This window comes from Paramisgurnus dabryanus, chromosome 8 (assembly GCF_030506205.2).
Source record: "Paramisgurnus dabryanus chromosome 8, PD_genome_1.1, whole genome shotgun sequence".
Taxonomy (NCBI): domain Eukaryota; kingdom Metazoa; phylum Chordata; class Actinopteri; order Cypriniformes; family Cobitidae; genus Paramisgurnus; species Paramisgurnus dabryanus.
In genome coordinates, this window is record NC_133344.1 from 16,246,478 (window position 1) to 16,272,332 (window position 25,855).

A 25,855-nucleotide genomic window follows, 5' to 3' on the forward strand; every position below is an offset into this window, starting at 1 on the left:
ATGGGTGGCCAAGGCTGATTAATGCACATAGGGAGCGAAGTCTGGTGTGTGTGGTCCGATCCAACAGACAAGCTACTGTAGCTGAAATTGCTGAAAAAGTGAATGCTGCAAAATTACAGAATTTTTTTTTATTTTTGTTTTACAGAAAATTTCTGTAATTTATTGTGTCCGTTATTTTACGGTATTTTTCCGGCACCTCAGCTGCCAGAATTGTACCTTTTTTACGTTTTTTTTTTTTTTTTACAGTGTTAATGTAAAATTACAGAATTTTTTGTATTATGGAAAATGTCTGTAATTTATTGTGCCTGTTATTTTACGTTATTTTTCCGGCACCCCAGCTGCCAGAATTGTACTATTTTTTACGGAATTTTTTAATGTAAAATTACAGAATTTTTTTTGTATTATGGAAAATGTCTGTAATTTATTGTGCCCGTTATTTTACAGTATTTTTCCGGCACCTCAGCTGCCAGAATTTTACCTTTTTTACGGATTTTTTTACGGATTTTTTTACAGTGTTAATGTAAAATTACAGATTTTTTTTCTATTATGGAAAATGTCTGTAATTTATTGTGCCTGTTATTTTACGGTATAGACGGTTTCATCTGATGCACGTGCGCTGACGCGGTACACGTCTGGATCCGAACTTTACTTCCGGTTTCGTTTTTTTTTATGGTCTGACTAGTTGCTAAACTGATCTCTTGAAAAATGCCTTGTTGAAAGTAACAAATGTTTTGGTTTCCTTGGTAATCTATGTGTTGTTTTTTTGCTTGTTATATAAATAAACTAGTTTTAAAGAACTTTGTTGTTATTTATTCTTAACAGAGTTTACCGGAAGTTACGTGCGGACCATGACAGCCACTTGTTTACGTTGTTGCTGCTGAAACCGTCTATTTTTCCGGCACCCCAGCTGCCAGAATATTTCCCTATTTTACGGAATGTTTTAATGTAAAATTACAGAAAAAATATATTTTTGTATTATGGAAAATGTCTGTAATTTATTGTGCCCGTTATTTTACAATATATTATTAAATTAAATTTATTTTTTCCCAGCATAAGTTATTACAACCCAACGGGTTGGTTTTGTCCCTTTTGACCCAATGCTGGTTTAAAAAATAACCCAACATATTTTAATGTGCAACAAACAATTAAACCATTGGTATTTGTCAAATGTTTATGTCGGTGTATTCTTGAAACATATGTGTGTCTGTACAGGTTTGGCTATAAAAACAAATCCTGGGTTATTTTTAACCCAGTGTTGCGTCAAAAATGAACAAATCAAACCCGTTGGGTTGTTTTAACCCAAAATGCTGGGTTGTTTTAACCCATTGTTGGGTCAAAAATAAATATCTTTCTTTCTGGGTTAATTTAATAAAACAGCTGTTTGTACCTTTTTAAACCTACACTGTGTTGAAAATAACCCAGCATTTTTGGAGCGAAACTGCTTTATCTATTTGGCACAGATCATTTGTAATGTTTAAATTGTTTGCGTTGAGTTTGTATTGTTTTAGGCATGATTTCACTTAAAACACACCCATTTCTACATTCTGGAGCAGTAATGTTTTTCACAAAAATAAACAGAAACTGTATAGATCCCTAATATTAACTGTAACTGGCCACTAAAAATGCTGGGTTGCTTTCAGCCCAGTGTTGGGTCAAAAGAGGCAAACCCAACCTTTGGGTTAAATTAATTAAAAAACTTTTTATATTTGACCCAACAATGGTTTCAAACAACCCAGCATTTTGTGTGGAAACAACCCAGCGTAGGTTATTACAAGGTTATTACATAATCCTTTTTGACCCAAATAACCCAGCATTTTTTAAAGTGCAACAAACAATAAAACCATTGGTATTTGTCAAATGTTTATGTCAGTGTATTCTTGAAAATTTGTGTTTGTACAGGTTTGGCTATACATAAAAACTAATCCTGGATTTTTTCAAACCCTGATTGGTGAAAACATGGCCAAACCCCACCATTTGGCTTAAATTAAAATATGCTACGTTGTTTAACCCAAAATGCTGGGTTGGTTTAAATACAGTAGTTTTCTAGGTTAATTTAACTCACCTGTGGGTTTTTCCATATTTTAACCAGCCATGGATTTAAACAACCCAGTGTTTTTAAAGGGGACATACCATTAAAATCTCACTAGATGATGACCTTAAGCATCAGATACTAACTACCACTAATAATCACAGCTGTGATTATAAAATCATTGGCTTATTTTTACCACAACAAACATGTTTTGAACAATAAGAGTCCAACTAAAACAATCACTGATCACCATAATTGTGACTGAAACAACACCTATAAGTGAATAGTGTTTTCTACAGCAATATTTTACAGAACATTTATAAATAATGTTTTATAACAGCTTGAAAATGATAGAATGTAACATTCCTCTTACATTCACACAACCAATAAACGTTCTTTAAGGAGCCATGGCATTAAAATCTGACTTTTTCCATGTTTAAGTGCTATAATTGGGTCCCCAGTGCTTTTATCAACCTGGAAAATGTGAATAAGATCAACCCAGTAACTTAGTTTTGGTAAACCATTCTCCACAAGCACGTGAAAAAATAGGTCATTGAAATTTGGCTCCTGTTGTGATGTCAGAAGGGGATAATACCGCCCCTTAATCTGCACTATCCAACGATGCCACTGACATTTAGTGCAGAGATCAACTCATTTGCATTTAAAGGACACATTTTTGCACACACCTACAAAGTGACAATTTTAAATTGCTATAATAAATTATCAATATGATATTTTGAGCTAATACTTCACATAATGTGTTCTGGGGACACCAAAGATTTATTTGACATCTTAAAAAAGTCTTGTGAAATGTCCCCTTTAAGAGTCTATCCTGACCAATAACTCATTTATCATCCAAATCATGTCTTGCATCAAATCTAGTAATGTCGACAGGTTAAGGGTAAGGTCTTAGTATAAATACCAATTCATCTACGGAGAGGTCCTCACCAATATATCTTCTAAGCTCTGTGTGTGTGCATGTGAGGCTCAGTGTGAAATCTGGAAGCATTTGAGCAGTTTCCTCATGACCCACAGCCTCATTTATAGGGAGTCAGTTCCACGTTTTGGAAGTTGGGGGGTGCGTGTAGACGTGGTGGGGTTGACCCCATTGTCCCCTGTGACCCTGCTGATGTGAGTGTGTGTGGATGGGATGGGGGGTGTCCTTCCTGGAGTGAACTCTCTCTGGTCATTATTTCCACTCATGACCCTGGACAAGTGCCACTGTCAGCCAAACAGATCAAAGCGCAGGCAGACTATTCAAGAGTATGTGTGTGGTGTGTGCGCGGGGGATTGGCTTTGTCTAATAAAATGTGATGTCGAGGCATGGAGCTCGCCAGCAGATGACGGGGAACTTACAAAGAACTGAGTTCTTCTCGGGCTGTGTTTTTGTTTTTAAGTGTTTGTGTGTTTATGACTAGGAGAGAGACTTGTTTTTGTGGAGGGAAAATCTCTCTAGTTCCTTTAATATCCATGAGTCACTGACTTTTGTTCTAAGCTGACTTTTGTTTTTATTATGGCTTTATTTGGAGTAGGTTACTGTATATAAAACACATAACACATATTGAAGATACTGTACATTTGCTAAATAAAAATCTTTATATTGCTTGCTTCTTCCTATAGCTTACTGGTAGAGAATTGCAGGAGCAGCGCATGGGGTTGTGGGTTCGATTCCAGGGACCACACATACTGATTAAATTTATGCTTGTAATGTAAAAGCATTTGTCAAATGCATAAATGTTAATGTTACCTTTTTAAAGCACATTTGAGTATTTTTTTTACTGTAAAACAAACAGATATACAGATTATTATTAAGATTCATGCAGCAATTTCTTTGTCCCACACATTCTCTACAGACGTTTTTTTCTTTTTTCAGATTTTTCGTAGTCCCGCGTGATGTTTTAGAGAGATGTCATGTCTTTTCCTGTGTCCTTTGTGTGCTGTTCTGAGGTTTCAGGGGAAGACAAACACACAAATGCATCCACACACACACACTCACAGGGGTGGTAGAGAGGTGATCTCATGGGGGTGGAATGATTATCTGTGCCTCTATTTGGGCTGATAAATGCCTGGATTAGTCCGGGCGGGTGTGTGTGTGTGGTGGGTATGGGGGTTAGTGGGTTCAGGGGGGGATCTGAAGTTTGGAGGGGAAAATGGTCCCTTGCCTCATGTTGCCCCTAATTCTCTCGCTTTCTTTCACAAGTTTTTTTTGGTTGTTTTGGAGAGCTGTGAGGGGGTTTGAATGTTGTAGTGAAAAAAATGGTGAATGATGAATGAAAGACGGATGGATAATAGTATAAAAGGAAGGAGACAGACATGCTGGGAACGGATAAAGAAAAGTCAGATGGAGAGTGAAAATTGAAAATTGAGAAATCGAGTGAGGGAGGTAGAGAGAGAGAAAGAGCGAGAGAGAGGTAACATATGGAAGAATTTATGAATAGGTTCTCCTGGTGGAGGTGTAAGCTAAGGAATGCCCTTATAAAGTGAATAACAGGCTTTTGCCCTGGGGTAGGACCGTCTCTCTCTCTCTCTCTCTCTCTCTCTCTCTCTCTCTCTCTCTCTCTCTCTCTTTCTCTCTCTATCTCTCTCTCTCTCACACACACACACAAACACACAGTCACAGTGGAAACACTTGGTCTGGTGGGAAATAAGTTTGTGCTGTTAAAATGAAAGAGTACATGCTGGTAGCTCTGATGTGATCGCTGACAGGATATTTTCCATGTAACCTACACCTGGTGGTCATATCTGCACATGATGAACACACACACACACACACACACACACACACACACACACACGCGCACACACACACACACACACACACACACACACACACACACACACACACACACACACACACACACACACACACACACACACACACACACACACACACACACACACACACACACACACACACACACACACACACACACACACAAACACACCACTTGTGTTACCCTCCTTTCAATTAAGTCTTTAAGAGTAATGCATTGATGAAGTGCGCTGCCATCTTGTGGTTTATCTTAGTACGGTTCATATAAATACACTACATTTAACATTTAATGCTGCTTAATATATTTGACAACCACAAAAATTCAACAGGCTAAGGCAATATAAGAAAATGTACAGCTCGTATTTTTTTATTTTATATTTTTTTAAATGTATTTTTAAAATATGTACATACACACAAGGGGTCAAAACAATCCATTTTTATTTTCTTAAAATAATTGTGCAAATATATTACTTTCTTTAAATACAAAACTAACATTTTATTAAAATAATTATTTAATAAAATTGGTTAGAAATGTATGACTATATTTAATATAAATAAAGTAAAGTCTATCGCAGTTTGTGAGATGGGACTAGAGTTGAAGGCGGAAGAATAACTGATTATGATGAGAGGTGAAAGGTCGTTATTTTGTATTCTTGCGCGTTTACCTGCGATCATGACTGGAGTTGATGTGTTTAGACACGGTACGTGATTTTAAAACACAAATATGATGTTTAAGTGTGCATTATTTCACCGTAAGTTACTACATTTGTAGCCAGTAGTAAGTTAGTAGTGTGCTTGTTGTGCCAAATACTGACATCATGTGCTTTCTGTTGTAAATGTGCGGTTTTGCAATATCATAAACTCACCGCTCGGAGTAAAAATGATTTAAAAATAGAAAAAACTTTTTTTAAGGGAATACCGTGTAATGGCCTATATAATTTCTACATGTCTGAAGTTGGAGTGTGAGGTCGCATGTGTTTGTGTTTTGAGTTAGGAGCGAGGGAAGAACAACAAATTTGCCCAGTATTTTTTTTAGGCGACATGAACACAATGACACATCACAGACAGAGCTATGCAAAAACATATGTATTTATTTCTGTCATAGTCTGTAAATTATTATTAAAAGAAACCGGTTACAATAAGCATACTCTTTTCGCGTGTACTCTTTTTTTCAACATTTCAAAATAAAAATACTAGAAAAGGTAGACTGCAACACTCTGAGTGCAAAAGACGCACGCGCGCACGCGCACACACATACACAGACATACTTGGAAACCACTGTGCTTATGTCACACACCAATAGTGCAACAAACCCATCCACTGATTAAACTAGAGAATATTTACATACTGCAAAACCCAAAACTGCAAAGAGAGAAAGTTTGTGTGTGTGAATGAGAAGCTTGTGTGTCAACCATAATTTCAAAGGTTTCTCTTTTTTATCCAACTTTACATTTCATTGTTTTTTTTTAAAGTGGAGTATACATTGATTCATTGTGTTTTTTCTTCAACATCTAGGGATAAAGAATATTGTATATCAGAAGATCACTTTGTATGTGTAAAATATAAGTGCACTGCAAGATTACTGCTAACTACTCTGGAGGACCTGGTACAGTAAGTGGCTCTTTCATTTTATTTGTGACACAAATGGTGGTTTTTGACTTGGTTAAAGAAGAAACTATCAAAGCATTGTCAATATGTGCCACATAAACCCGTATTCACATTTCATAACCGTTCACATTAAAATTACTCAATTGCATCACAAGTGCTCGAGAACCTGTCCGGCTTCATTTTAGGTCATTTTATATCCGACCCTTGCAAATAGCTAAGCTAACTGTGTTAAGTGATGTACGTCCGGTTTGAACTCTGGCTCTTAAAGTGAAATATTTTCAGATTACCTAGCTATTATATTCAAAACAAAGTCTCAATAAAAATATCTTAATGCTATTAGCCCATGATATTGCCTGATAATTCCCCAGAGACCTGAACATTTTGATTTTGGCTTTCGATCTTTATAGCGTTTAGAAAAAGTTACATTTATGATAGTATTCTCAGTTTATATGCCTGCATCCCAATTCACAATGTATATGTAGGAGTAACTAACTACCCAAAGTAAAAATTTGCCAATTTTGTATCATGTTAAAAGTAAAGGTGCTTAAATCTTATTATTTTCCTTATGTATTCCTTATTTTTAGCACAATGTTTTGCAGGGAATATTTCCCACTAAATCAGATGCATTTATTAAAGTTCTCCTTCAAGTTTTGCAGGTGAAGTTGTCCAAGCTTTGAATAACATATACATCTCAAAAGTTACATTAATGAACTTAAAAGTAAATTCTAATGCCGACATGCAAACACAAACAAGAGGCAGGTGTGTCTTTAACATGGCGTGACATGATGTTATGTGTCTACAAAGTTGTAATATCATATATATACTTTAAAGTATGCACTTTTCTCATCACTAGTGAAGGATAGTAATACTTTTTAGTCCACAGTTTATGTATGTGAATTGGGACACAGTGCATGTGAAGGATACTACATGTACACTGCTACTGCCCTCTACTGGTAAATAAATGTTACTGCTGTGCATCCCTAACATAGGTTTTTTTTACCAGTAGCTATTTCTCAGAGTAGTTTTCCGGACCAGGCATGTTTGACTAAAGCGGATCTTGCACTGACCTTTCTTAACATAATATATCAGTGCCATTGTTTTGTCGCAAGATGCACACCAGTATTGTTTTTGTAAGGAATGTTTATATGAACTACTTCAATGTCCTTATATTACCTAGTTCTTGTTTAATCTGGGAAAGTCTGGCCCTTAGTGATGCAATAATTGCAGGATTAATCCTCCATTTGTAAACCGTTATGACATCATACCTCTGACCTTTGAGCCCCTCCCTAAAGTTACGTTTAAATCACAGTGAACCCAGGTCTCCAAGGCAATGCGTTTTACTTGGATGCCAGCTTTGTGTATGTATGTACCTGCGTTTGTGTATAAGCATGATGTGTGCATGGATGTCTATGTATTTTTACGTGCAGTTGTTATGATACTGTATGTTGTTAGTGATCTGGTATGTGATGGCAGTAAGGGGAGGGGCTTCACACATCTGGCCCCATCCTTAGGGGTGTGGCTTTATCTCACCTGAGCAGATATCAATCAGAGCTTTCGCATGACATCACAGTCCTGCCCACAGCAGTGCAAAGAACTAGAGAGCACAGTGTCTCCATGAAGTTTAAAAGCGCTCATGTCTCTAAAAAAATCTTCATTGGTCCCGCATATGGCTGACTGCATAGACAGCCAATGGCTAAGTGGCACCAAACACCTGATCACACCTCACAAAACATTAACAACGTTTCTGTATACTTGAAATCGTAATGTAAACCCAGTCCATCTCAAACGTCCCTGTTTAAATGACCTGGACTCTTTGCCTGTAACATTCCCTAACCCAAGAATGCAATGCATCTAGCTATGCAACATCGATTTAATGTGTTGGCATGTTCGAAAACGAGAATTTATAGCAAGCATTGGCACATTAGCAAGGATTTCAGAGTCGGTTTTGACCAATGCATGCCTTGCCAGATTTCTTGTTTCTTTTTTGCAGTCCGATGTGCTTTCGTATACTGGTGTAGTTCTTTCATTTTGACCGTGATAAAATGTGGAAGAGCTATGGGAATAACCTTAAAGCAGATCGTTTGATATAAGCCTGTGCTTTTCTGTCTGAGCTGAGCCTTTGTGCATTCCCTTCAGAAAGCTTTTTCTGTATGATATTGTCTCATGCCTGCCCTTGACTCTTGTCGCAGTGATATATGAGCGTGAAAATTGACAGTATGTCTGCATAGTGGTTCATAAAAGGATGCCGTCTGCATTAGACACTTATCTGTTGTACGGTCAGATTTATGAAAGCCACTGTGATGAATGAAACGTCTCTCTCTCTCCCTGGTCACAGCTTGGTGTCTCAGTCAGTAATTCTGCCAATATGTGTCATTATCCATTCCCTGATCAGGTATATGCGAACCAATCCAATATGTGCTTATCTGTTGCGTTCTTCACAGGTACTTGTGTGTGACTGTCATATAGCTGTTAAATAAAGTTGAACATTCAAGAAGAAAGAGCACCAAATAGAGCCATTGAGCAGCTGATATAAGTGTGTTTGTGAGTTTTCAAGACTCACATTTGAATGCACCTGCCAGTTTTTCACAGTTGATCTGACCAACCACCTACTGTATAAAAAGATGGATAAGATCACCCTCCTATCCAACCAATCAAACCCACGACCTTATCCAGCCAATCACCTTCAAGTCCAACCCAGAAATCATAGGAACAACAGCCTGAACACAACCACAATCTGACATTTAAAATACAGACACCAAAAATATATTATTTTCAAATAAACTCATACATTATCAACAAAAATGCCATCCATGCCAATTAACCCGATGCATAGGCAAAAAAACAATGCTCTCGATGGAGTTACTGCACATATTTCACCACACATTATAAGATTATTTCCCCAGACACACAGATGAGTGTCAAATATAGAAACACCCCAAAAAAGAAATAAATAAAAATAACATTTCAAAGAGGACAATGGGAAAAAGTGTAATATTTTCAATCTGTTTTCTTATCATTCAGAGAGTTCCTCTTTATAAAACCGCTAAGCATATTTAATATTAAGACAGTAATTTCCAATATAAAAATATCAAATATAAACAACGATAGGAAACCAGGGAGATTTGATAAGCCTTCACATATTTTTTTGTTCCTGCTAGCCGTCAATCACTGTTTGGACACGCCCCCTGGCCAGCGTGTCTGTGCATCTCCATGGCTGCACACCATTATATAGCAGTGTCCCAGAATACAGTGGTTTGGGTGGAATATGGAGGGGGACCGAATTTCTTTCCCCCGTTAGTCTTCTTCCAGCTGGGGAGGATGGGCATGCTGTCCTGCTTGCACAAAGCTTTGTCTGGAGGTCTCTGTCTGGCTTTAATCTCCTTGCACAGGTGACGTTTCTTCTCGATCATCTCCATCATGGTGCTGTCCCCACATGCCCATGGCATTGGGGGCATCTAATGGGGTGGCAAGGGGGTAAGGAGGGTAAGAGAATGTTTGCATTGGTATTCTGACCCTAGCTTAAAGGGATAGTGCACCTAAAATGTACTTTTTGGAAAATGTCATTATTTACTCACACATTTAAAGGGACATGCCACTTTTTGGAAAATATGCTCATTTTCCAGCTCCCCTAGAGTTAAACATTAGATTTTTACCGTTTTGGAATCCATTCAGCCGATCTCCGGGTCTGGCGGTACCACTTTTAGCGTAGCTTAGCACAATCCATTAAATCTAATTAGACCATTAGCATCGCCCTTAAAAATAACCAGAGTTTCGATATTTATCCTATTTAAAACTTGACTCTTCTGTAGTTACATTGTGTACTAAGACAGACAGAAAATTAAAAGTTGTGATTTTCTAAGCAGATATGGCTAGGAGCTATACTCTCATTCTGGCGTAATAATCAAGGACTTTGCTGTTGTAACATGGCTGCATTAGGCGCAATGATATTACGCAGCACCCGAAAATAGTCCTCTTGGAAACTTTCAATAGCAGGGGACTATTTTCGGGCTGTGCGTAATATCATGGCGTATATTTTCTAAAAAAGTGGAGTGTCCCTTTAATTTCACTGTATTGTACAACTATTGTACTGGTGTATAAATGACATGAATGAGTAAGTGATGAACTATCCATTTAAAAGCGTTTTACCTATATGTGGTGTTGATTTTAAGCCATTTATAAGGGGATCAGTGTACAGTATCTTGAATAAGAAAGGATGATTAATCATTTGTGTATTAAAGTGTATTGCTCTAATTTCAGTTTTTTGCAGCATTGTTCACACATACACATAATAATTTGACCATGCATTTTTACGAACATACAAAAAAACTAAAAAGGCAAGACAAACCCTGCATCCGAAATCGCATACTGTGACAGCAGGTACTGAATTGCCTACTCATCAACCGTTAAAACAGTAGGTATTATAGTATGAATATGGATAGTATGAATGAATTTGGACGCACTACATCCGCCAATACATCACCTGACGTACATCATCATAACAACAAATTAGTAATTAAATAAATGACTTTAAACAAGTGCGGATATTTTTGAATAAAAGAAACTCCTCTCCTGCTTTTTCGTTGGATAACTCCACTCCCGGCGGCTCACGGAATATTAAAGTGTACATTGAAGGAACACTTCGGGATCTTGCCGGAAGTAGTACAGTAGGTCATCCAGGTACTTTCACCTCCCGTTTTTCGAATATTATGAATTTGGACATAATACTTGCCTTGTCTACTGCTTTTCGCCTACTATATAGTTTGAAAGTAGGCGGTTTCGGACACAGACTTCAATGCATGAACACACACAATATTTCATACATGCTCACACACGCGCACACAGACATTTGTGCTTTTGAGATAGGAAGCGACAGACACACACACAAAAAGGACAGTGGACAATAAAATGAAGAACATGAAATTTAACAAGGTTTTATTTTGTTTTTTGGTTAGTTTTATCCTGCGGTTTTAGAGTTTATTCGGGTTAGTTCAGTTACAGTCACTAAAAATCAAACACATAGATATTTTGACTGCATTTTGAATGCATTTTCTGCATTTTTATAATTATCCTAATGTATTCTGAAAACAGTATTGTTATACAGTTTGCAGGTGTATTTTTGTTTTGACGGTCCACAGAAAACAAAGATACACAAAGTGTGTGTTCTCATTAATGCTTGTTTGTTAATTGCAATATACTGTTAAAAGAAAATGTGAATTTGTGTGACTGACTGCCCAGTTTTTGTAATTGTGACATTCAATATGGCAAACATCAAAATTGTTACAGAATTTCTGTACATTATTCAAACTTGCAATAAAGCAGAACAAACAAGAGAAAGCATTGACAGATGACACTGATGCCATGTCTTAAAGGGACACTCCACCTTTTTTGAAAATATGCTCATTTTCCATCTCCCCATTCAGCTGATCTCCGGGTCTGGCGGTGCCAGTTTTAGCATAGCTTAGCATAATCCATTGAATCTGATTAGACCATTAGCATCGTGCTAAAAAATGGCTGCAGCAGTGATATAATGCAATGATATTATGCAGTGCCCGAAAATAGTCCCCTGCTATTGAAAGTTACCAAAGGGGACTTTTTTTCGGGTGCTGCGTAATATTATTGCGCCTGCTGCAGCCAATGGTACGGGAGCAAATTTCTTAATTATTACGCCGGAATGAGATTATAGTTCCTAGCCATATCTTATCTGCCTAGAAAATCACAACTTTAAATTTTCCGTCAGTCTAAGTAAACGATGTAACTACAAGAGAGTCAAAAAAATATTGAAACTTTTCAGTGCGATGCTTATAGTCTAACCAGTTTCAATAGATTATGCTAAACTATGCCCGCCAGACCCGGAGATTGGCTGAATGGATCCTAAAACGGTGAAAGTCAAATGTTTAACTCTAGAAGAGATTGAAAATGAGCCTATTTTTTAAAAAGTGGAGTGTACCTTTAAAACATGAAGTATATACACATCAAACAGTGTATACATTTAATAGAAACTGTAATGTTGTTTTGCTTATATACAGTATTTCTAACGGCACACTCTTACTTTATTAAAGATAAAGTAAATTTTGTGTTTTGTTAAAGGAACACGCCAAGATTTTGGGAATTTAGCTTATTCACCGTATCCCCCAAAGTTAGATAAGTCCATACATACATTTCTCATCTCCGTGCGTGCTGTAACTCTGTCTGGTGCAGCCCCCGCTAGCTTAGCTTAGCACAAAGTCTGGAAGTGAATGGCTCCAGCTAGCAAACTGCTCCCAATAAGTGACAAAATAACGCGAACATTTTCCTATTTATGTGTTGTGATTTGTAAAGTCACAGCGTGTACAAATAACAAGGTGATTTGAGACACAGCGATCTTTTAACACTATACATACTGGGAACTATATTCTCAGAAGACGAAGCACTGCTACGTGGGCGGAGTGATTTGCTCGCAGCACCCGAGAGGCCCCTGATGATGAGCAGAGAGTTCGTTCAGAGTTGTGCAAATCACTCCGCCCATGTAGCGGTGCTTCGTCTTCTGAGAATATAGTTCCCAGTATGTATACTGTTAAAAGATTGCTGTGTCTCATATCACCTTGTTATTTGTACACGGTGTGACTATACAAATCACAACACATAAATAGGAAAATGTTTGCTTTATTTTGTCACTTATTGGGAGCAGTTTGCTAGCTGGAGCCATTCACTTCCAGACTTTGTGCTAAGCTAAGCTAGCGGGTGCTGCACCAGACAGAGTTACAGCACGCACGGAGATGAGAAAGGTATGGACTTATCTAACTCTGGGGGATACGGTGAATAAGCTAAATTCCCAAAATCTGGGCGTGTTCCTTTAAGAGATGCACGGATATATTGGCTGATAATCATTATCTGTCAATAAAAGCACATGTTTTTTTTATTATCTGCTATTGTTTATAGATAGTCATGGCTGATATATCCTGTCAATCAAAAGACAACAGGAAAATGGAATGAATTTAAGCTCTGTGTATAGAAAATGTAAAGAAACACCACAAGTTTAATGTGCAATATTTACGGTCATTAATTATATGAATGAACAACAATTTAGTTAATGCAAGTAAATATAACCACCAAACTATCAGTATCGGCATCGTAAGGGCAGATATCACACTGAATAATTGGCTATTGCATGGGTGGAAACATTTAATATAGATGCATCTCCAGTTTTGTTTTTGTTACTGTACACATTCAGTAACAGGACAAGAAAAGGTAAAAAAGCTGTCACTGGGACAGTACCATTTAAAAAGATCCAAATAATGTACTATTTAGGTACAGATATGTATCTATGAGGAACTAATATACACTCTTTACATACAAATGCATACTTTATGAAAGATGCTGCTCCAGTGACAGCTTTTGTACCTTTATTTCTGAAAGTGCATCATGTAAATTGCCACAGAAACATAAGATAAATTTGTTTTTTTCGTCTAATTGCATCATTGACACAGTTTGATGTCTGTACATCTGTTGAACCCAAACACAATGTCAGCAGAAATTATTATTTATTATGAAATAAAGAGACAGACTGACATATTGCTGGTTGAGAGGAAGGCTGTCCAAAGCTGCTCTTAGGAGGTTATTCATCTAATTCCAGTTTAATTCGGTTACATTTTCAGTTAAAGTACTAAAACATCCTGATGTATAAAACCCTAATTGTGGCTCTATTGGCATAACCCTTTCACTTTGTCTGAGAGCCTCTTTAGAGCATGATGGGAAATCAACCTTGTTCTGAACCAAACACACACACAAATGCATATACAGAGACAGACAATGGAAGTGCGAGCACTGAACCAAACTGAACTAAATGCACAGGAACAGCAACAGCAGCGGTGCCAAAGGAATAGCAGCAGACAGAATAACATATACACACAGCTGAGAGCTCAAAGACATGACGTTGAAAGGTATTGCTCGGTAGATTGAGAGTGACAGACAGTGACAGAGAGGAGTCGAACTCCACACGCATGCGATTTCTCGCTCATTCTGACGAATAAGAGGATTGTACCTGGCACGGGCTTCCAGATGGGTCAGGGGCGTGTCTTTGGGGCGTTCCCACAGGGGATGGGACTCCGGATGTGGAGGCAGAGCGACCTAGTTTACATCCGCCTTTTGTTTCTTAAAAGAAGAAAGTAACACATTCAGTATATGAAGTTAGTAATATTATGATGAAAATGTGACCGAGATTGGGAGCATCAAAATTTCAATCTTTAACATGGCCTTACTCCGTCAATATTAGGGGCGTGCACGGCAAAAACTAACGTGGGGTTAGTTGTAACACGGACTGTTTACATTGTTGCACAAGGTTGAGCGTTTTGTTTTTCCGATATTTTTTTTCACGCTGCCAAAAGACGATCTCCCGCAAATTATTGGAAATGTATAATGTTTTTCCAGAGAGTTATTAATGTTTTGGTGGCATGATGTACGTATATTTTTTCATCATATTTTTTTTTCGGTTTCTGAGTTGGGTGTGTAAGATACCAAATCCAATGCTATGTCATATTAATCAGTGTCTGGTTAACTAAAACACAGCATCGTTTTGAAATATGTCTGCAGCTCTTAGCAACTTTTTTGGTGTGCTTGAAAATATTTTGACCCATCGGGGTTAATTGTAACGCTGTGTTACAAGTAACCCCTCAGCACTTACAATATGAAAACCGCTAAGTTAGCGTAATTCTTGCTGTTGTTTTAAATAGGCTACACACGAATGACTGCTGGCAGCCAACAAAATAAATGTGCCTGTCTTATCAAAAATCATGAGTCAAATTTATTTTTGTTCATATCTTTAATATTGATTGAATAAGGTCAGGTAAAGATTGAAATCATAATGAAATGAATGGCTAAAATCAGACTGTGATGCTCATTATCTCAGAATTAGATTTTGAAACTGTAGTATGGATCACATATAATTTTTTTTAAATCATAATCGTGCTGCGTTTTCACACATATTTAGACATTTGTATCCACTTATAATTGAACTATGGTTAGATGAGGCATGAATAGTGTAAATAATTGTCTATTATAGGCAGATATATAAACAATATCCACTTCAAGTATACAGACAAAATAGTATTAAAATATTTTCCTGCAAACTTTATTTTTAGCAAGTGTTACAACTAACCCCCTGCCTGTTACAATTAATCCCACCTATGGGGTAAGTTGTAACGTTTGCACTTCTGTCACGTTTGGTGTAATTGTCCAAGAATGGTAAGTACTAGAAACAAACTTTAAATGTTCATTTGTAGCAGATGTGTATGTTGCTTGTGTAAAAAACATAATGAATCAAACTCAAAATATTTTTTTAATAATTGAGCCAAAACCAAAAAGCGTTAGGTTGTGCCCCGCTCTCCCCTACATATTTCAAGGTTATATTTGATTATATAAGATGATTTGATGTAAAAAACGGTTAATTACAAAATATACTTTGATTTGGTTTGTAAAACCCAGCAATGCTTATTATATATTTATATGTTTTATTAAGTCAAAGTTGTGGTTAATTTGTTTGTCTTCAATGTAAATAGTGAGGACCCACCCCCAAGCATAGTGGTCGGGCTGATAGAGGAGCGGCCAAATCGACTGGGCGTGGCGGTGGGTGTGGCTGATTGTCCTGTGGGTGTTTCCCAATCTTGTGATTTTGGAGAAGAACTATGAAGAGCTCTTTCTCTGCTGTCACTTCTGCCTTTACTTTCACCTGATAGAGAGGGAAAAGAAAAAAGAGTTACTTTGTCATTGACAGTCATTGAACCAGTAACTTAAATCTTTTGGCTTTGAACTCTGCTCACATCTGTCTGTCTGTTTAGAGATTAGTTACATGGCTGCAGTACAAATATATGACCACAGGGTGTCAATACAGATTCAATGTGACTTGTTTGTAATAGCCTAGCATTTATACAACTCTTCCTGTTGGTGAAGTATATTGCATGTTTATTGTGCGCAGTATGTCGAATTTTTGTATGTATATTATTATAAAACAGTACAAAAGCTGTCACTGGGATGTACCCTTAGTTGTATATTTTAATATGGTGCATATTAGTACCCCAAAAAAACATATTGGTACGTCAAAGATACATTGTGAAGCCTGTAGCCTACAATGCAAAGCACAGTGCAACTTTCTGTTTCCAGTATGATAAACTAAAAGTAGTATGAGTTTCATCTTTATTTAACACACAATTGGGTTAAAGGCTTAATAACTTTTTTATTATGCAACATTTAGGGGTCACGGTTATGATATTTGGCTGACGGTTAATTGTCTAATAAATTGTGATGGTTATGACGATTAATTTTCCAGTTTAGGGCTTTGACAATTAATGATCTGTTTTATTGCTTTGATATTTATGAAATAAGGTTTACCTGGCAGTAAATATTAATACACATAACACATATTAAAAAGGAATTATTTAATGAATATATCTTAAAAAAAACCCTGTAAATTAAATAAACACAATAATAAACACAATAAGTACCGGTCCACGCAGTGGCTGCACTACAGATCCTTGAGAATATCATCCTTCACTTCCCTAAATTTGGAATTGCTGTTTTGGAAATGTATGTTTTACCTTGCAGTTCATACTGCTTATCAAAGTTTTGAAGCATTTATTTGAATGCTGTTTTTCCATTGTATTGAATGGCTTTGCAATGTATCGCGTTACACTGTCAGTTAAGAAGCGGCATCCGATACGTTCTCGTTTACACTGGCGGTGCAGCTCCCCCTTGTGTTTTTAGAGAGATGTGCAATCATTGCGGTGATCTGAAATCATTGCGATGAGGTCAAACAATCGCGATGAGATGATTATTTTATCATTGTGACAGCCCTTACATCAAACATTACTTGTGGTTTAATGTTCTTTATACTGCACATTTGGAAATGGTGCAGAAAGTACACATGCCACCTTTAAATTGTAACTAGTCTATAACACCTAACCATATGCACATAGAGTCTATTACAAATAGCACATTAAAAAGTTGCTTGTGGGCAATTAATAAAGTTTATTTGTGCTAAATGAAATGAAAAATCAAGGTTAAACTGTCTATCCAAATGTTCTTCTGCATGGGTTTTATTTTTATGTTCTTACACAGTTACCTAAACTGTACAGCCAAACATTCACAAATATTTTGTTATACCCACTCCACTCTTTTATCATTCATTCAGTCAATCACTTTATCTTTCTATGTACCATTCCATCTCTCTTAATCTCTCTCTCTTTCTCTCCCTCCCTCCTAACAGGGGATCCATTAGCAGTCACATTCATCATGTCTTTCATTGGCTCTGAAGACATTAGGGAAATTGCTTTACTAACAGATGAAAGCTTTTCAATTATTTCAGCTGGAAAGTGAATCTGAACGTGCGTCCGTGTCGTCCATGTAGACGTGTGGTTAGCTACGCTGTCTGACACTTATGGGCATACGAATTGAAGGTGACATCATCGTATGTCAACGGTGTTTGAGGTACCTGGGTTCATTTCAGTTCACGTTGCACTGCAATAGCATTAGCAAAACTTCTGCATTCTGTTTCTACACTATTAGCTAACGGGTAACTATCTGTATGTAACATGCACACGTGGTTGTCTGGAGTCATGTGTTGAAATCCAATTAGCCTTTGGTGTCCTGCTTCATAAGTCGATATTTAATTTGTGTAGTTTGTCATTAATGTGTACCGCATAAACTAGCAGACAGTGCAACAAATGTATCAGATTTGCTTATTAATATGCAATCTAGTCAGCGCCTGGATGTCATAAAGGAGAGAAAAAAATAACAGAAAACAATGATGTGAAAGCTTTGGAACAAATAGAAAACAGCGATGTCATGAAGGAAAGTAACAATTAATGGGAAATAGTGATGTCATAAGAAAGCTTTTTAAGGAATTGAAAACAGTGATGTCATTAAGCTATGACACGTATAGTGTTAGAACCAAAATAGAATAGCACTGAATACCCTGTTTTATGGTACATGCTTTGAAGATCCTTTTCTAGTCATGTTTTATTGATTTGCTAAGATTTGTGCGTTCATCTACCTCTGAGTTATACTAATGTAAGGTCATAATGAAGAAGAAATATGTTAAATATGGATAATTTTAGTGGGATTTACTGTAGTACATTATATGCTAATGTAACTTAAACTATTCAGGGCTGCAGGGAAGGGAAATATTATATTGATATAATATTTAAAACATTTTTAGGGCATGATAAAAACAAACATGTATTAATTTTAATTATACCATGGGGCTGTTAAATGCTTTATTCTGATTGGTTGAGAAATGTGCACGGTGTTGATTATTTTTCTGTAAAACGCACACCTTTCCTGTCAAATGTCTTAAAATGATCACCATGTTTGTGGCAACTGTGGTATAAGTAAAATAATTGACGCATTACCATGTTGGGTTTGCATTACTATGTGCAATTATTCCAGACTGATCTCACAGAAAGTCCTGTTATAGTTATTTGTGTCAATGGCACGAAATTCAGCTTTTTCTCGTGGCTTGAGCACAAAAATCTTTTTAGTGTCACTAGCATGAATTTCTATAAATAGTTTTTCGTGTCCGTGGCACGATTTTTTTGTGGCGTTCTATGTATTGTTTTCTTATTTTTTTTCCTATTATCTTACCATTGTCGCTTGGGGTTGGGGTTAGAATCACTTTCTGTAAAATTTTTAGAGATCCTAACCCAAACCCCAACTCTAACCCCAACTCCAGGCGGAAATATTTTAAAAATGCGGAAGAAAAACATTTAGAAACCAATACATAAAAGTACATTCTAACCCAAACCCCAAATCTAACCCCAAGTGACAATGATTTGAAACGACAATGATTCATTCGTACTGAATGACACAATAAAGACAATCGTGCTCAAGGCACAAAAAAGCTGAATTTTGTACCATGGACACAAATAAATTCATCACATTTTTCATGACTATAACACGACTTGCCGTGAGAGCATGTTGAATTATTCCTAACGTATGTGTGTTCCCTGGGTTCGAACCAGGTAACTTTTGTGCTGCTAAAGCAATGCTTTACCACTGAGCTGTACAGGAGCACATAGAGTTATATACACCTTGCAGAATCTAAAAAATGCTGAAAATGTAAAAAGTTAAGGTTTGTTTTTTATTTAGTCCAAGTTATTTCACATTAGAAATGTTTACAGTAGGTTTTCAAAAGAATAATAAAAATAACCCAGTTCATAAGTTTACATACACCTGATTCTCTTAATACGGCACAGTGTTTCCAATCAATGACAGTTTTTATGTTTTGTCATTGTTGAGACATTAAACTGTCCATTGGTCTTTTGAAAAATCCCCCAGGTCCTGCAGAATCTGTGCATTTCCATGCCAAACACCATTTGACACATATATTTCATGCACCCATACTAGCAAACACAAACACACACCAACACAACAACTTTGTGATAAGAAAGCTTAGGAAGGAATAGAAAACAGTGATGTCATAAAGGAGAGATAAAAATAACAAAAAACAGTGATGTAAAAGCTTTGGAACAAATAGAAAACTGTGATGTCATACTGTAAAGGAAAATTGCAGTTAATGGGAAATAGTGATGTCATAAGAAAGCTTTTTAAGAAATAGAAACCAAAATCACTAATCTTAAGTAATGTAATAGAGAACAACTGATATATAAATTTTGAGAGATAATAAAAGTATAAATGATTTGGTCCGAACTAAAAACTATTCAAATCAATACTTTGCTAAAATTTAGAAACAACTACAGCCACTACATAAGAAATACATTTAAACGGACACTCCACTTTTTTGAAATATGCTCATTTTCCAGCTCCTATAGAGTTAAACATTTGATTTTTACCGTTTTGGAATACATTCAGCTGATCTCTGGGTCTGGCGCTACCACTTTTAGCATTGCTAAGCATAATCCATTGAATCTGATTAGACCATTAGCATCACGCTCAAAAATAACCAATGAGTTTCAGTATTTTTCCTATTTAAAACTTGACTCTTCTGTAGTTACATCCATATTACGCACTGCCCGAAAATAGTCCCCTGCTATTGAAAGTTACCAAGGGGACTACTTTCGGGCCTGCGTAATATCATTGCACCTGCTGCAGCCATGAGCCCTATTCGGATGGGATTAGTTTTACAGGGGTAGATGGCGTAATGTAATTTTACCACAGGACGTCTGTTATATTAATGGTCAATTCAGACGGGATTAGAAATCTCAGTAAAACATTCAAAAGTGGGAGGGGTAACTCGATTGCGAAGCGCGTCACCTTTCATCGTCACGCGCACATGACCTTGCTTCCTGATATCGATGTGCAAACAACATGACACAGATGAGGAAAACGCGAAACACTGTGTTTAATTTCAGTTTGGGGAGAGCGTCAGTTTCAGAAACAGTTCCGTGCCTCTGAGAAGTAAACTTTAAAAAAAAAAAGTTTGTGTCGTGTTATTCAGGGAGCTGACTTGCCACTGACTGAGAACGCAAGTAAATGCTTTTTTAAAGGAGCATTTCACCCGTAGAAACATTAATCTTTATTGAAAGTGTGTCATATTTGTAGTCGAAATGTAACATACATTTAGAATTTGGTGCCTATTTGACAGTGAAAAGGGGTGTTTGTAGTCTCACTCCCTCAACAAAGACATTGCACTTCCTTCTTTCAATGATGCAAAATGATTTGAAATTGAAAGAAGGATGTGCAACACTGAAATCTGTATTTCTCCTGTCTCAGTGGCAACTGAGGAAATGATGCATGACCATTCAAAAACATGACTGGGGTTCTTACTATACAAAGCTTAAAGGGGCCATGGCATGAAAATCTGACTTTTTCCATGTTTAAGTGCTATTATTGGGTCCCTAGTGCAGCTATCAACCTAGAAAATATGAAAAAGATCAACCCAGTAACTTAGTTTTGGTGAACCATTCTCTACAAGCACTTGAAAAAATAGGTCGTTGAAAATTGGCTCTTCTTATGATGTCATAAGGAGCTCTTATTATAATAAAACCACCCCTTAATCCAACCACATCACTGCTATTTAGTGCAGAGAGAAAATAATTCACAGAACAATTGAGTTTCAATTTCAACAAACCACCATCATTGTGATCAGTGTTTGAATTTCATCCGCTCATGTGCATTTTAAAGGACACACCCAAAACGGCACATTTTTTCACACACCTACAAAGTGGCAATTTTAACATGCTATAATAAATTATTTATATGGTATTTTGAGCTAAAACTTCACATATGTGCTCTGGGGACACCAAAGATTTATTTGACATCTTAAAAAAGTCCTGTGACATGGCCCCTTTAATGCAAATGGGTGAAGTGTCCCTTTAAGCGCTTTTAAATTTAAAAGAAACCCGCAAATAAAAGGAAATGACTCAATTTACGTGTATATTTACAGCTGGTCTATTTGCACTGGATTAGTATTATGAGGTAATTTCTCCGGACCTTTTTACAGAAGGTAAAAGTCGCCGTAATCTTTACTGACATTGTCCGTAATGAGTACTGACATGGAGCATTCGGACAGGACTAAAATCACTGAGAAGCTCTGAAAAAAATTGCTTTACCCCACCTCCCGATGTAAAACTAATCCCGTCCGAATAGTACTATGGTACGGCAGCAAAGTCCTTGATTATTACGCTAAAATGAGAGTATAGTTCCTAGCCATATCTGCCTAGAAAAATAAACTTTTATTTTTCTGTCGGTTTTAGTACACCATATAACTACAGAAGTTTTAAATAGGAAAAATATCGAAACTCTTAGGTTATTTTTTAGCGCAATGCTAATGGTCTAATCAGATTTAGGGTTGTAACGATTAAATTGTGCAAGGCTGCGATTGGTTTCATGCAAAGGTGCGTATACTATGGCATTTAGTCAGTAGGAAGTCCTTATCAATCTAAAATCATTATGAGTCTGAGTCGTTTATAACGTGCATTTAAAAAAGCAACACTCGTTAAATAAAAATCATTCAAAATATGGTTTATTATTATGAAAATATAAGTTGAAGAACAGCGATATAAATATTCCTGTAGACATTTCCTGGAATAGCGTTTGTAATGCTACTTCTTCTGTGGCACAAAGGGAGTTTCTGCATGAGAGCACCCCCTGGCGTTCGGATGTGCTGGGATTTCACTGTAATTCATTCAAATTCATTCATTGAGAAAATGCACATTTGCACGGTTAATCGTTTCACCCCTAATCAGATTCAATGGATTATGCTAAGCTATGCTAAAAGTGGTACAGCCAGACCCAGAGATCAGCTGAATGGATTCCAAAACGGTAAAAAAATCAAATGTTTAACTCTAGGGGAGCTGGAAAATTAGCCTATTTTCAAAAAAAGTAGTGTGTCCCTTTAAATGGCTAAATCTGAGTGAAACAGTCTGATGTTGAGCTTTATTTGAAAGCTCAGTGTGTTGACAGAGTCTTATACTGTATATCTCTCCCTGTCTTTCACAGTTTCTCTCTATCTCTCTATGTGATTGTCAGGCAAACACACACACACAGAAATAGTGAGAACCTGTTAATCTCACACACCTCCACACTCTGTCAGGCACGATGCCCAAGTCACAGATCCGTAAAAGACATACTGACAGAGGTGTCTGTGCATGTGCATGTGTTTGTGTGTATAATGTCAAGGCTGGACTGGGCAGTGTAAAACTACTTATGATTGACAGTCTGACGTGCTTTAGTATTTATTAAGATTATAAAATGACGGAAAAAGATGCTTATTTTTTATTTTCTGTATGTATGTGCGTATATAAAAATGTTCACATTTGGCATGTGTGTGGAGTGTTTCAGTCTTATTAACATAATAGCCTTGATTCATTAATCTGAACTACATCTGAATAATAAATTATGATTTGATCATGATTACAAGCTCATGAAAATCCTCGCATCACCACAATCGAAAAGATCTTCACATTAACCCAAACAATTACATAACAAAAACAGGATTTGATTTGAAAAAGCTCTCTGATGATGGAGAATCTGGGTCATTTTGTCTCTCTGCAAGCATGTTTAACAGTCTGTGCGTGGGTCGATCGCTCAATTTTTAATCTGTGATCAGGCTCAGACACACTCACACCTGGGGTGATGGAAGTGGACCGTGGAAATAGGACATAAAAGTCTTCTCTCCTCCACATGGGAAAAATAGCACTTGAGTATAATGTCCTTAGCTAAAGCTCTCAAGACGATCACAGACGCTCTTTAAACCCAATCAAGCTTTACTCTCTCAGACAACATCCCTCACTTTGAAGTTGTATCTGAACGGGCTACCAATCACTTCACAATACAGTATCTCACAGTCTACGTTGTATTTAATGATTTAAGTGAACTGCAAAATTAGATTGGGTTAAAATTTGCGGATCAGATTTGGTTCAAGGAAAACCATTTCTTTATCTTTAGAAACTGACATTTGTTTGATTGCCTTGATGTTGTTCAACAGATAAACTTTACCAGTAAAACGGGACAATAAAATGGTTCTAGTAAAGCTGCTAGCCACAAAACGTTGAGTTGTTGTTATGTTGAACATAAGCTGATGCATTTCAACAGGTTAAAGGAATAGTTCACCCAAAAATCACTTTCTTATTTTCATGTTGTTCTAAACCTAAAATGAATGAATTTTTTCAGAGTTTGGTTCCAAAACGCAATAAATCCATTTTGACTAATTTCGGTAAAACGTGTTTTCTATACCAAGAAAGTGAGAAGATGAAAACACTTATTTTCTGTTACAAACTTTCACATAGTATCTTAAGGTTATAATACCATTAAAAAATTCAAATCCATAATTTGATTTTCAGAGATTTATTAAAAAAACTGAAAATTTTTCCACAAAATGCAATAAATCTATGACAAGTTTTTTTTTTCAAAATTGCTATAAATCTATTGAATCAATATATAATGTGCATTTATTTGCCATGTCATATTCATTAAGTTTAATGGTGGTATACACCGATTTAAAAAATAAACATTAATTCCATTAATTAAAACATTTACTTTGTCATATTAAGAACACTGTCATTGCTGCTGTCATCCTTGGGACGTTGTCGCTGAACTTTTTTGACAGCTTGATTTTCGTTAGCTTCGAGTAAAATAAAGGAAGGTTTTTCGTAAGATCCCCAGGGGTCAATGTGTTACCATGACAGAAGCTTGATGCTGTCGTGTGAGAACAAGCAACAGCTGACATTTTTCTGTCTCCCGATTGCCTCTCAAGTAATTTATTCGATTTTGATGCCTTACGTTTCTTTCCCATCACAGAAAACCACCACAGGTTTATCAATGCCATCAAAGTATTTTCTTTTGTCACGAATTACAAAGTAAATGAGGAAAACTTGGATTCCGTGTGAATTCAACGCGTCGCCATTGTTGTTTACAGTGTAGGAATGGTGCGCTGTGATTTGTTGAGGGGATTTATTGCATTCTGCAGAAAAGGAGGAGTGGCGTTTATTGTGTTTTGGGAAAAAAGGGAGAAACATGACAGAATAACGTGCCAGATATTGGATTTTGTGTAAAATTAAGAATTTACTTTTTAATACTAACCTGATACAATACTGATTTTGGTGGTAACTCATTTTTTTAAATGGCATTTATCGCGTTTTGGAACCAAACTCTTCATATTTTGATCAATGATGGTAAGCACATAGCTGATTGTAACCATTGACTTCCATAAACAAATGGTTACCGTCAACCGTGTGCTTACTGCTTACCATCATTTATTAAAATATCTTCTTCTTTATTTATCACAATACTTCCTACTATGGAAGTCACTGGTTACAATCAGCTGTCTGCTTACCATTATTTATTAATGTATATCTTCTTTTGTGTTCCTAAATTTATACAGGTTTAGAACAACATAAGGTTGAGAAAATGATGACAGAATTTTCATTTTTTGAGTGAACTATCCCTTTAATGTTAGTTTATTCTGTAGATCTTTTTCCCAAACTAAGCACTGTCTATTTATTACTATAGAAGCTTAGGTTCACGCTCTCGAGGTGGAGATTGGCGGTGGTGCAGAGCGTGCTCACATCCTCGAAAGCTATAGCAGCATTAGGCAGATATCTTTCACGGCAGTGAAAACTAATGGAAAGATTTGCTCTAAAAAATCACAAGTACGCACAATGTGGCAGAGAATATATAGCAAATGTTATTATGCATGATGCATGTTTGTCTGTACCTAAGTAGAAACCATGCTTAGATTGTTTCTGTCTATAAAATTATATAGCTATAATATATAGCTCATTTGTACATCTGTATATATAAAAAAAATAGACGGTCTTAGCAGCAACAACATAAACAAATGGCATTTGTGGCCTAAACTTAACTTAAGTAACAATAACAACTAGAGTCTATAATTTTTTTAATAACAAGCAATATAAATAACCAGTAAATTACCTAGTTCATAGCTTAAATGTATTAACTATTACACTAAGCGTTTCTGTGTAAAATGAATGTATAAAATTTTAGCTACAGATCCT

The 25,855-nt window shown here is 36.5% G+C and overlaps 1 protein-coding gene across 1 annotated transcript in view; it reads right to left on the bottom strand.

The window, feature by feature from the left end:
* Positions 1–5,873: 5,873 nt before the first annotated feature.
* nyap2a (neuronal tyrosine-phosphorylated phosphoinositide-3-kinase adaptor 2a) overlaps positions 5,874–25,855 on the bottom strand; it is a 47,342-nt gene continuing 27,360 nt past the window's right edge. Inside the window, exons 5-7 of the mRNA XM_065280684.1 lie at positions 15,955–16,113; positions 14,431–14,540; positions 5,874–9,865 (exon numbers count right to left, since the gene is read on the bottom strand). Of these exons, the coding sequence (XP_065136756.1) occupies positions 9,635–9,865; positions 14,431–14,540; positions 15,955–16,113 (500 nt within the window). The 3' untranslated portion in view covers positions 5,874–9,634. The remainder of the gene's footprint in view (positions 9,866–14,430; positions 14,541–15,954; positions 16,114–25,855) is intronic.